Source organism: Brienomyrus brachyistius, chromosome 25 (genome assembly GCF_023856365.1).
Source record: "Brienomyrus brachyistius isolate T26 chromosome 25, BBRACH_0.4, whole genome shotgun sequence".
In the NCBI taxonomy this organism is placed as follows: Eukaryota; Metazoa; Chordata; class Actinopteri; order Osteoglossiformes; family Mormyridae; genus Brienomyrus; species Brienomyrus brachyistius.
The window spans coordinates 4,649,380-4,661,888 of record NC_064557.1 but is presented as its reverse complement, the minus strand read 5'-3'; the positions used below and the strand labels follow the sequence as shown (position 1 = coordinate 4,661,888).

The window sequence follows — 12,509 nt, the reverse complement described above, 5'->3', positions numbered from 1 at the left end:
CAGAGAGGAGGTATTAGCACAGAGATTTTATGCAAACACAGCTCATCAGATGAATGTTAATGAACTTTCTGGATGGACTGCGATATGAACAATTAACAAGTGATCCCGGTTTTTTCCCAAGCAAACGTGACACTACGAATACAGCAATATATCATGCAGCAACCAACTATTCAATAATATCATGCAAAGAAGCTATTTTTCACAGATAACTTCCTGCAAACACACACCAACTGCGGAGAGTTCAGCGTCCATTCCCTGTTGTGAAGTCATTAAAAGTAATGTCATTAACATTCTAATCGAATATAGTCCGGAGAGCTTTCCATCTGCTTTTCAAAAATTTCATTAACCGTGAATTATTTATCTTGCATTTCGGGTGACGATTGTTCTCTTGGACAGATAACCATTAAAATTCAGTCACAGACAGCAAAGCGTGATTAAGAGGTGTCCCAAAACCTGGAGTGAGCACATTACGTTTGCGTGGCTTATGATGATGAACATGGGATTTATATTTTATAAGGGGCAGTGTGGGGTCTGGGACACTCCGGGGGAGTGACGTTTTTTGGAACGAGCATCCGTCCACACGACACACTTGACATCGCTGGAGTCTTGGGGTGACTCAAAACTCTCACTTTTTTCCTTACGTTTGTTTTTTCCTCTTAACTGAAATCTGGACGAAGTCTGGGGAGCCTAACTAAGCCCACACAGAATCAGAATGTGTCGCTCTCTCTTGGGATCCAGCCATCACTGTCTTTCCAGCAACAGAATGCTGGCAAACTACGTAATCGCTCGTAAAATATCATGGGTAGTTACACAGGGAATAGAATTACAATGATTAGCTTAGCGACAATTTCGCTTTATACATTTTATTGAATAAACCTGGATACTATATTAAACAACAAGAAAATAACAGCACCCGATGCAAGGAAGGAATTGTCTCTCACACAAGGTGGGACATTAACGAGATTCATTTTCGGCATTCAATCAGATCTTCTAACCACTGTTCATTACCTCCTCTTCATGCACTCAAATCAATGACTAATCAGGACATGGGTTCAGCATGGAACATAAAAGCCAGTGCACCGTTTACTCCATCTACTGCTCCACCCAGCAGCTGATGGAGTAAGATTAGGAGCAGGGAATTAGCGATGACATTCATACCAGCTCCAGGAGATACCTTCTTTTCAGCCATGGGTCTCCGCTCAGTTCTTCCGCATCGGTGTCTTAGTCCTGGTTTGGAAAGACAAGAAGAAAGAGTGTGAACAGCAGTGAACAGCAAGTCCAGTGAGGTTTTTTGGCAAGTTTCTTTGTTTACAGAAATTTATGCATATGTTCAAAGAACAGCAATAGTGAGAGAGAGACCTGCGGGTGACCTGAGACATATGTGTTGCTTAACTTGGCTAGTTTAGCTACCATACATGATACTTATAAACAGGCTTTATAAGCTTTTCAAGCTGCTCTTTTTAACGTTTCTGAGAAGGTATTAAACATGGCAGCTGGCAGACGTTTAAAAGGCTGTGATGAGATGGCGCTCCTCATTTTCCATTTCTTTCACTTCCAGGGCCGATTCTGCCACACCTTCTCCCTAGCATCGTGCAAGATTGCCACTCTTATGCTCACTTATCATCAAGCCTTTGGATAGTTCAGGGCAACCCAGTGATTGACCTTTTATAAGAAGGAAACCAGTTTAAATAGCAAATTGTCAACAGTAGCTTGAGCCAGGGGGATAGGTTTGGTTTCAGGAGACCAAACCAGTCCCCAATCCCCCACCCTCCTAAAACACACATGCTGCTCCCACAGTATTGGCAGGGTCATGTCCCCACTATCCATACCCAAATCGACACCCTCATTGTTAAGGTTCAGCAGGTAGCACTGTAACCATGGAGATCGATTCGATTCCAATGCTCAACGCCATGTGATTAGAGCTTCCATGTTCTTTACATGCTTTTCTGGGTGTCGTGTTTCAAGCTACCATCCAAACCGTGCATTTATGTGAACTGATGTCCCACAATTGCTCATAGTGTGCATCTGAGAGCCCTGCAGTAAATCGGCATTCTGTCGTAGGCTTGTGGTCTGTTTCCAGGGATCAGCTTAAGGCTCACAATGCCCCCAGTAGAGGATGAGCAGTTATGGGAGACAGATGTATAAACAAATGGATAGATATTGCCAAGAAGGTATGTTCTAATCTGCCAGTTTATGGAAATAAATCTTCAAGTAGAAAATAAGATTGCAAGGTTTCCGTCCAGAGGAGATTTAAGGAAGACTCAGGTAGGGGTGGATTAATGCATAAACTATCCTGTGCTCCAACAAACATCTGAGACCCGACCTGTCGCAGGAAAAATGGAACAGTTAGCTGAATCGGCAACACCGGAGTGTACGTGCTGATGTCAGTTTAGGGCTGCTGACTAAATTAATCCAGGCTGGACACAGCTCTCCACCTTCAGATGGGAACCTCAGAGGCTTCTGGGTAATCGCATAAAGGTGGAAAAGTGCCTCATGCTCCTGTACAGCAGCGCTGCTTAATGAGTCTAAGAAGAGGGGTTAGGCCTTTGAATCACAGTCAACATCGTCGTGGTTAAGAAAGAAGGTAGGTAGAGCTGAGGGCGATCTCATCACTGCAAGTTTATTTCCAGGCACACGCCAGCTACGATGAGCTTTGCTGCACTGAGTGCCTTTAACATCCTATAAATAGCTGAAGGACACTCTCCGTCCTGCTGTTTGGACGCACAGCTACTCTCCCCGACTCCGGACTGGCGATGTCAAGCGTTCCGGCTCCGGTGGAATACAGATGGACCGTCTGAGAGGCATTTGGATGCCTGTCCCGCCGGCCCACGATGCAGTGGGTACAGGTGTCTGGGAATGGACGCATAGGGCATGCGAGCCAGATGGCTGGCCCGAAAAGAACAGACAGCGAGAGAGAAACGAGTCAGGAAAAGCCAGGGGTTCAGGATCTTTCCAGCCATCCGTCCATTTTCCCAGTAGCGCTTATCCGGGAGGTCACAGGGAGCCTAGAGCCTATCCCAGGAAGCCCAGGGCACAAGGCAGAGGCCACCCTGGTGACTGGGCTGTCAGTCTGTTAGAATTTAGGTTCGCAATCCACATACCAGTCAAAGCTGCTCTATCAGTAAGCCAGTGTCTCATATAAACCATCATTCTGTTGACAGATTATCATAGCGTGACTACTGGCCACAAGGTGTAACACACAGGTATTAAAACACCTTTTACGCATGTAAGTTCCATTAATACATATTAACCAACAGGGAGAAGTCATTTAAGTGAGACAATTTCAGTCATGTGAAGCGTTGATCCCAGTAACTCTTCTTCAAGCGCAGGACAATGATGTTTCATCTAAGAGTTGCCTTCTATCAAAGCCCCATAATCTTATATTCAATACTGAACTTCAGCATCCAAGGATTCAGACAAATTGAAAACATCTTAACCACTGCATCACCTGCTAGCTGTGAAGATGGCAGTGATGGCAGTGAAGATAAAGCAGTGAAGCTTCACTGAGGTCAACAGCAAAAGGTGCAACAATCGACAAGAAAAGTGTTTAATAGGACCTGTAATGGTGAAACGGAGAAGCCTGGACACCCTGTACTACACAGAAACCTACATGGTGTCACATTTAACAGGTTCAGTCACTGCAAATGTATTGAAATGGCAATTTGCACAGCACTGATTATACTGAGCCATCAGTCACATCACTGTAACTGTGCCATTGTCTAATTGAGGACGAGCTCACTAGGAAACCGATCTGCTGGCATCTGTAAGAGGAATAAGTCACAAACCTGAGAGGCGCACGATCCTGGAGGGCGGGGCATCAGCTGGAGCCGTGTGCCACCCACCCAAATGTCCAGACCAATCAGGCCTCAAAATTAATCAAAAAGACAGCATGGTCTGGGAGTCTGGTTTTCAGATAAGGTGAAACTGATTACAGTGATCTTCCAGGCATCCCTGCCTTGTGCAGAGGGAGCTCATCCCTGCCTCGTGCAGAGGGTGCTCATCCCTGCCTCGTGCAGAGGGAGCTCATCCCTGCCTCGTGCAGAGGGAGCTCATCCTTGCCTCGTGCATAGGGAGCTCATCCCTGCCTCGTGCAGAGGGAGCTCATCCCTGCCTCGTGCAGAGGGAGCTCATCCCTGCCTCGTGCAGAGGGAGCTCATCCCTGCCTCGTGCAGAGGGAGCTCATCCCTGTCTCGTGCATAGGGAGCTCATCCCTGCCTCGTGCATAGGGAGCTCATCCCTGCCTCATGCATAGGGAGCTTGTCCCTTCTTTGTGCAGAGAGAGCTCATTCCTGAAAGAGATTTGATGGCGGCTTCCCCCGGGTGAGCTTCCATCCCTGCCAAAACAGGAGCCACCAGGGAATCGGTGTGTGGCGTACAAATTTCCGTTCCTTCCCATAGAGATGGGGGGTGGGGGGGGTTCGGTGGGGTGGGGGGGCCGCCTGATAATAACCACATCGGCGGCAAATTCGGTTTGGCACAGTAAAAAATTTGGGAAACGCAGCAACAGTGCTCTGCCATCTGGTCAACACGCCAGCGTTCAGTCGAAAGGATTTTAATGATGTCGTTTTCTATATTTAGTATATTTACATCATAAGGTGTTTGAAAACTGCTGTTAAGTCTAGGGAACCCATTTGTGGCATGGAGAGGGTGTAGATTTTTCATAGGAGGGGGCTAAGGTCAGGGACAAACCATTCTACTCACCTGTAACTAAATTTAATTTTAGGTTCATGCTGTGCTAGAGAGGCTGTGTTCAGCAGTGATGGTCTCGCCATTTTAGGTTTGCAGTTTGGCTTGTTTAAGGTGTAGATTTTGAAACACCACTATTTTACTGTGGGGAATTAATGGATATGCAGCATACAGGAAAAACATGCAATGCGATGTTGTGAAACAGACGTGCATCTGACACTCAGCAATGACACGAGCAGGCGCTCTGATTTCTCAATGTATGCGAGAAACAGCGTCGTTTGACATCTTCGTGGGACATGAATCACTAAGTGAGATTTGTCGGTTAGCTAGGACTTTGTTCATTATATTTATCCTTGTTCACTTATATTTAGCCCAGACCATGGGCGAAAATTATTGGGGGCTACCTTAAATCTGACAAGTTATCTAACTATCCAATAAATCTGTAATACAGGCCCCTGCTCTCTGCCTGTGTCAGACTTGTGTTTATCTGAGCTTCGGCTGTAGCTATTTGGGATAATGATACTGTTCCTAAGCTTCCATTTCACTAAACTACTTATGGTTGGGTAGCAGTTATCAGGATGCACATATCTGGAGCCAATCCCAGACAGCCTGGAGTGAAAGGGGGTGTGGCCTAGGAGAGACAACCAGATATCATGCAGGACAGGTAAACGCACTATCACACTATGGGCAATTTACCAATTCGCCTGAATACAGGAGGAAACTGGTACAGAACAGGGAGAATTCAACCTCTCTGCAGACAGAGAGATGGAGGCAAAAACCTTGTAGATTCGGTATTCTGCTGGCTACCGAGTCTCCCCAGACATAAAGATTAATAAATAAATGTTAGACAGAGGTCATTGCATAACTCTACATTTCCAAACAACCGGCTAAGATGGCAATAAAATATTCCAACATGAGTCTTTGTAATTTGTTTTTATTACCTACTTAGAGCAGTAATGCATCTTTTTAAAGATTCTAATAAAATACAACCTGCGCACAGAATTTAAATGATCGGTCTCTGAGGACTTAAGAAACGTCTCGGTTCGAAATGCTCAAATCGCCACGCCGAGATCTCTCTTCATCACACAAGGTTTTGTTCTTGCGCCGGGCATACTCCTGCATTCCAGATGCGCTGAGAGGCTGTGTGTGTGTGTGAGTGTGTGTGTGAGTGTGTGTGTGTGCCACAGTGCGTTCCGAGTGGCACGCGGCCCAGCCATCCTCTCCGTATTCAGAACAGGAGCGCGTCTTCCCAGAACAAAAGGCCGTGCTTCTGGTTGCCATGGAAACAGACTCCGTCTTTCCACGCTTATATGTACAGGATTCACGTTGGGTGCCACTTCAGAATTAAAACCCCAAAATACTCGCTAACAGCATCTGGTTGTTAGGCACTAATCGATAATTCACTTTATTTACATTTGATGTTTTATAAGCTGATAACCGCTCTTAATTGGTCTGCATTGTTTACGCATTACAAGTAATTTAACAGGGACAATGGACAAATAAGCCTCTGAATCTGACAGCATTTAGGATTAATGTCCGTTTGGACCTGCTTGCTATTGGTTAATTTATTGATGATCACTGGAATCACTCAGGCAGGGACTGACAGCAAAGCAGATTACAGCAGATGGTGATTAATCCAATTGTTCACTATAAATATTTGTTTTATAATGGTGTGTCTTTTGTAAATGCATTTCTTTTATTTCCAGATATTAGTGGAAACCAAGGATCCACTGAAAACACAAAATGTCTCTAAACCGGATTATTTATTATTTATTAGACAATAAATTCATGTCTCTTTCATCCAGAATAGTTTGAAAAACAACACAGAAAATGGAATTAATAAATGATCAGGAAGTGTTTTAAGCAAATACAACCTCAGCTGGACTCGCACCAAGAAAATGTTTTTTTGGGAATCTGATATATTCTGGGCTTTTAAATTTGATGTAATTTCATATACAGGGATTTCAGAAAAAGCTTTTTGCAACTATAGCAAGGTGGATGAACTGCAGTTCAGTCACCCGACTCTGTACATAAACAGCTGCACTTGCAGCGGAATGGAAATGCAATAAGCACTCCGAGTGAGGCCAGAACACAGCGCTCAGTTTGGCTACGACCTTCATCAAACATTCCCTCGGCAGGTGGAGAGAAGATGGACCAGCTGCCATCAGACAGTGATAAGTTGTTGTAAATTGACTTTGCTGAGATAACTAGCAAAGCACTTTGAACAGAAGAATTAGACCACACAGACCTGTTAGAACCTTTCAGTGTCTGTGTACAGATGTATTACGTAACAAACTACATGCTAATGGAATTTTCTGGGCAGCCATCTATTATAAAATCACTATTCAACTGAGTGCACAACGTGTTCAGGAGATAGTCAGTGTTTCTTCATCTTGCAAATGTTTATCCTTTTCAGAGTCAAAGATAAGGCACAAGGCTGGGTGCACCTGAATTGGATGCCAGTCCATCACAGGGCACAGGGACATACAGTCATGCTCTGTGCTCAGTTAAGTAAGTCAGTCAGTGTAAACTGCAGCCAAAGAGCAGAAGTGGAGTCCGAATCCAGATTCAAATTCAGATGTGAGGCAACAGTACTAATGTGAGCAAGCACATTACCCACATATTGCACATATTTATAAATAAATTGATTATTATTATTATTATTATTATTATTATTATTATTATTATTAAGGGCTCTCCAATATACCTGTGTGTCATAACGGGAAATAAACTACAAAACCGATTATTTTAACTTCAACGAATATGCCCTGGGAAACAATTTATGTAATTGCGTTACGCTTCTCACAACGCATAATCTGTGCAGCTAATTACAAAATCGGCGCGAGTGTACTGATACCAAAAAAATGAAAAAGAATACAGAGGCAGTCTGAATTCACCCCGAGCTCAGCGAACAATGCGAGGATGAAACGATTAAATACTGTATTTTGAAAGAGGCTGATATCGGAGCCGATCCGAGCCATGAGGCGGGAGCGATGGACGCCTGTCCTCCACCTCCAGGGATGCCCATGACGGCGGGCCGTCGGGGGTAAAGCGAAGTACGCCTCCCTGCAGTTCATTTTGTCAATGCAATAAAACCTATTAAAATGGGGCTTTGCTCGAACCGAGGGCTTTTTGCGGGTTACTGAACCACGATTTCGCCCCGTTAGAATAACCGACTGGTAATACAGCCTTATAAATAACGGCGAGGCTGTATCAGGTATCAGAGCAGCGTGCGGTCGCGCAACGTGATCATTTATCATGAATAATTATGCTGCAAGCCTTTTAAAGGACACGACTGATGGTTTGCGGGAGGGGACGTACAAGGGTGAGTAACTCCGAGATCCCGGAGACAGGGTGGGTCTTCCCCCGACGCCCCAGAAGAGAGGGGGGCGGGGGTCGGAGCTCCAATGGCCGACGGGGCGAGATGCAGTCGGGGCTTAAAAGCGGAGAAGGTCGGGGTTGGCTGGTATAGTTCGCAAAGCCATGCGAAGAAGCAGATCTACCAAGAAGGAATCTACAGACGGAGAGTGGACCTTCAAACCGAATTCGCAACAAGAATATATATTTTTCTAGTAAGGGTTAGCTGGATAGTAAATTAAAGAAACTTTTCAAAATGGGTGACTAATATTCCTTACATAATAATAATAATAATAATAATAATAATAATAATAATAATAATAATGGACAGCTGTGAATTCTAATTATTACTTATTGAAACCCCGATGCCTTTTGTATATAGCGTAAAAAACGTCATAATCATTTTTATTATTTCACCCGGACACGCAGAAATGCTCTCCGTGAAAATAACCCCCCCCCCCACGGAGCCGCGGCGTCGATCGAGGTGACACCATGAGACCTACACCCGTCTTTTCATAAAGAACTCGGCGGCGTGTTTCTCGGAGCCTAAGGACGGGGCGTCACGACCTCACGGCTGTCCATTCAATTCTGCATCGGGAACCTGATGTTCTCAACCTTCTTATCCAGGGAAAAACTGGAAGCCTGCTTGGTAATTTTATATTTACTGATTGAAGCCGGCCAACTCATCCATTTTTTCTTTCTTTGTGACACAATAACTTGGATAGTTATAAAATTAATTGGCAGAATTTAAAAAGTGTTATGTTAATGTTACTGTATACAATAAAATAAGAGGTGCCCCGAATGTATTAAATGAATCCATAACTTATTTGAAATGAGAATTAAATTTACAGTCTATCCTAATTAATTTAAACCAGATCCACAGTAATTATGCACATAATTTTTCAACAAATAGAGTACAGAGGTCAGGAATCTTTAATGAAGTGACCGTGGGCTGTTTGCCTCACAGTGGTATCCCATACAAAGACACGCCACTGGTTTCCAGTTCAAATCAGCTCTGCCATAATGCATCTCGCTGGTAACCGTGGAGACCCTGATTGGAATTGCTTGAAATATTTTTGGGTTAGTGACTGAAAATTAAGGTAGTGTTACATCCCACCTCTACCCTTGGATGAATTTGATTCCATTTTGCTGCCAGGTCAGCTATCACACACATAACAAACATGACTTATGTAGTCCCATGTTCAGTATACAGTCAAGGCATTAGTACTTTGTTCAGTAGAGAGTTCAGCTGTATGTCTGTCCAAATTCTAGATCTGTGTTCAGTAGGTAGTCAAGTTGTAGTCCAGCGTTCATTAGATTAGACTTTCTACAACTCAAGTAAACAGGAGTATAACCAGACTGTCATAGTCTGGTTTTTAGTAAATAGTCCGGGTATAGTGTTGTCTTCAGTAGATAGTTTAGACGAGTTCCTGTGTACATAGTTGAATTGTAGACCTGTGATCTGTAGATAATGTAGTATGTCCACAGGAATGCTGTGGAAGTGCTTGGCGAGATCAGAACAGAGGTAACCTCCAAATTTCCCCCACTCTCTCTTTGACGGTGCTGCTGTGTGATCCGGCCGTGTTCAGCCCAGGATTCCTGCAGCTGCCCGAGCTGCCATTTCCACGCCGCTACCATTCCGCTACACTGATATCACCTTGTCAGCTAGGTGGCCGTGGAGCCTCAGAGGTCAAAGCAGAGACGCGTCCGGATTTAATTTACGGCCCTCGACATCGCCAGCACGGCATGACATAATCTTAATTAACATAATGCTCCCACAAACTATCAGGCTTGTGTGTGTTTTAATGACTTACGGCAACAAATGCTATTGCTGCTTGGGCAATTTAATTTAATTTTCAGAAACCTTTGACACAGAGATTGACTATCATTTTCAAAAGCTTGTCATCACGTTGTCATAAACAGGCTCTCTGATGAGTGGATCGGTCTTTCTGGCCCGGTCCAGGATGGGAGCCAAGCACAGCTGGCAGTGGCCACTGTCATGAAGCGAAGTTACATACTTGTGAGAAGCTGTCATTTTTCCCTCCCTCAGTCGACACAAAAAAGAGCACATTTCTCAAACCCAGATTTAACATCAAAATTATAGTTCTCCACAAGCAGAGCCGGTCGTGTGCATCGAATGACTGGCTTTTAAAAAATCATGGAGAACACGGCTAACTCTCCACTTCTCAAATCAGAACATGGCCGCACTCCAAGTGGGTCTATTTTGGGATATCAGTCTGAGTGCCACCTTGACTTTCTCTTCGGGCTAAAGAGACGCTGCAATCAAGGGAACTCTGATGCATTTTTTTCCTTTTTCCTGGGCCTGTTATCTCACAGCCTTCATAGCACATATGGACTAGACCAAAGTGGACCCCCCAGCCAGCCCGAAGAAGTCTATTCTGGGTCTACATCCCCTTGAATTCCTCACATCCCCTTGAATTCCTCACATCCCCTTGAATTCCTCACATCACCTTGAATTCCTTACCTGGCTCCACATTTATAGCTATCAACAGAAACTAGGTTCTTTTCAAAAACCCAGTACTCTGACTCATGCATAACCATTATCACCATAAATATCCATCCATTATCCACGACTCCCCATCCAGTACTGGGTCACATCATGCCTGGAAGCATGGGGGCATGGTGCCGGAGATGCCCTGGACAGGATGTCAGTCCATCACGGGGCACACACACAAACATCACACACCGAGGGCAATTTACAGACCAATTTCCGCAGGCTGCAGAGGTCCTGGGGAGAGCACCGCATGCACATCAAGACTGAGAAATTGGTAGAAATATGTTTATCACCAAACCACAGCATATCAAAACTAAGAACCAGGTTCGAGGTTCACCTTGTATCTCAAACGTACCTGCATGAAAATGGCAAGTGCAGTCTGGTTTGTACCCCCAACACTTTATAAAAATAATAAAAAATCTTGGTGTGCCCCTCAACACAAATTAAATGTTATCCTATCAAAGACTCGCAGAGTCCTCGCTGGAGAGAGGAACCTGATTACAAACCTAATTGAGCATCTCTTTCTGTCTATGGCGGTGTTATTTTCTTTTTTCAATTCTAATTTATTATTATGTATCGATTGCTGCTGTACTTATTGTATTATATGTATTTGGCATTATGGTTTACAAGAAGCATGTAAGAATTCCATTGTGCTGCTTGTGTACCACAATAAAAATCTTTGAAACCTTGGAATGTTGGCGTAGAAACATTAATAGCTCCCCGATATTGTCTGACATAGAGGATTTTTCATTTCTGTAGTGGGCTGAATTTAAAGAAACTAAGTATAGAGGTGGCTGTTTCAGACCATACCTGATACTGAATACAATGTTCATTACGAAAAGCACATTTCCAATAGCGCAACATAAAAATAATGAAAGATGCTCACAACGAAAGTCTACCTCTCTATTTTCCACTTATGGCCTGACATATGTGTTAAATGGCAGTCGGAATGTTTACAGAAAAAAAAAACAAAATATAAGTACTTGCACTTAAGCTGAGTTAGAAAGGAATGAGTGTCAAAGTGAATTGAGCATTCAAACCCTATAAATAGCAAGCGTGGCTGTGGAGGGATGCAGGATGGGTGTACAGCAGAGCCACACCACTGAGAGGCTGTGGGGGGATGCAGGATGGGTGTAAGGCAGAGCCACACCACTGAGAGGCTGTGGGGGGATGCAGGATGGGTGTAAGGCAGAGCCACACCACTGAGAGGCTGTGGGGGGATGCAGGATGGGTGTACAGCAGAGCCACACCACTGAGAGGCTGTGGGGGGATGTAGGATGGGTGTAAGGCAGAGCCACACCACTGAGAGGCTGTGGGGGGATGCAGGATGGGTGTAAGGCAGAGCCACACCACTGAGAGGCTGTGGGGGGATGCAGGATGGGTGTAAGGCAGAGCCACACCACTGAGAGGCTGTGGGGGGATGCAGGATGGGTGTAAGGCAGAGCCACACCACTGAGAGGCTGTGGGGGGATGCAGGATGGGTGTAAGGCAGAGCCACACCACTGAGAGGCTGTGGGGGGATGCAGGATGGGTGTAAGGCAGAGCCACACCACTGAGAGACTGTGGAGGGATGCAGGATGGGTGTAAGGCAGAGCCACACCACTGAGAGGCTGTGGGGGGATGCAGGATGGGTGTAAGGCAGAGCCACACCACTGAGAGACTGTGGAGGGATGCAGGATGGGTGTAAGGCAGAGCGACTCCACTGAGAGGCTGTGGGGGGATGCAGGATGGGTGTAAGGCAGAGCCACACCACTGAGAGGCTGTGGGGGGATGCAGGATGGGTGTACAGCAGAGCCACACCACTGAGAGGAATTGCAGAGGAATAGCTCTTACAAATCCCTATAACTAATATGTCTGTGGTTATGCATGTGGCATTATGTGTGTGTCTGTGTGTGTGGTTATGTATGTAGTTTTGTGTGTGTGTGTGTGGTTATCTATGTAATTTTGTGTG

The 12,509-nt window shown here is 44.9% G+C and overlaps 1 protein-coding gene across 5 annotated transcripts in view; it reads right to left on the bottom strand.

The window, feature by feature from the left end:
- LOC125720292 (leucine-rich repeat and immunoglobulin-like domain-containing nogo receptor-interacting protein 2) overlaps positions 1-12,509 on the bottom strand; it is a 227,632-nt gene that overhangs the window by 90,125 nt on the left and 124,998 nt on the right. For 4 of the 5 annotated variants that reach the window (XM_048995508.1, XM_048995505.1, XM_048995506.1 and 1 more), the window contains exon 2: positions 1,159-1,227. Coding sequence is in view for 1 of the 5 variants with exons in the window: in XM_048995504.1 (XP_048851461.1) it covers positions 1,175-1,227 (53 nt within the window). In the remaining 4 variants the exon portion in view is untranslated. The remainder of the gene's footprint in view (positions 1-1,158; positions 1,228-12,509) is intronic. The other variant, XM_048995504.1, reaches the window with a different exon arrangement.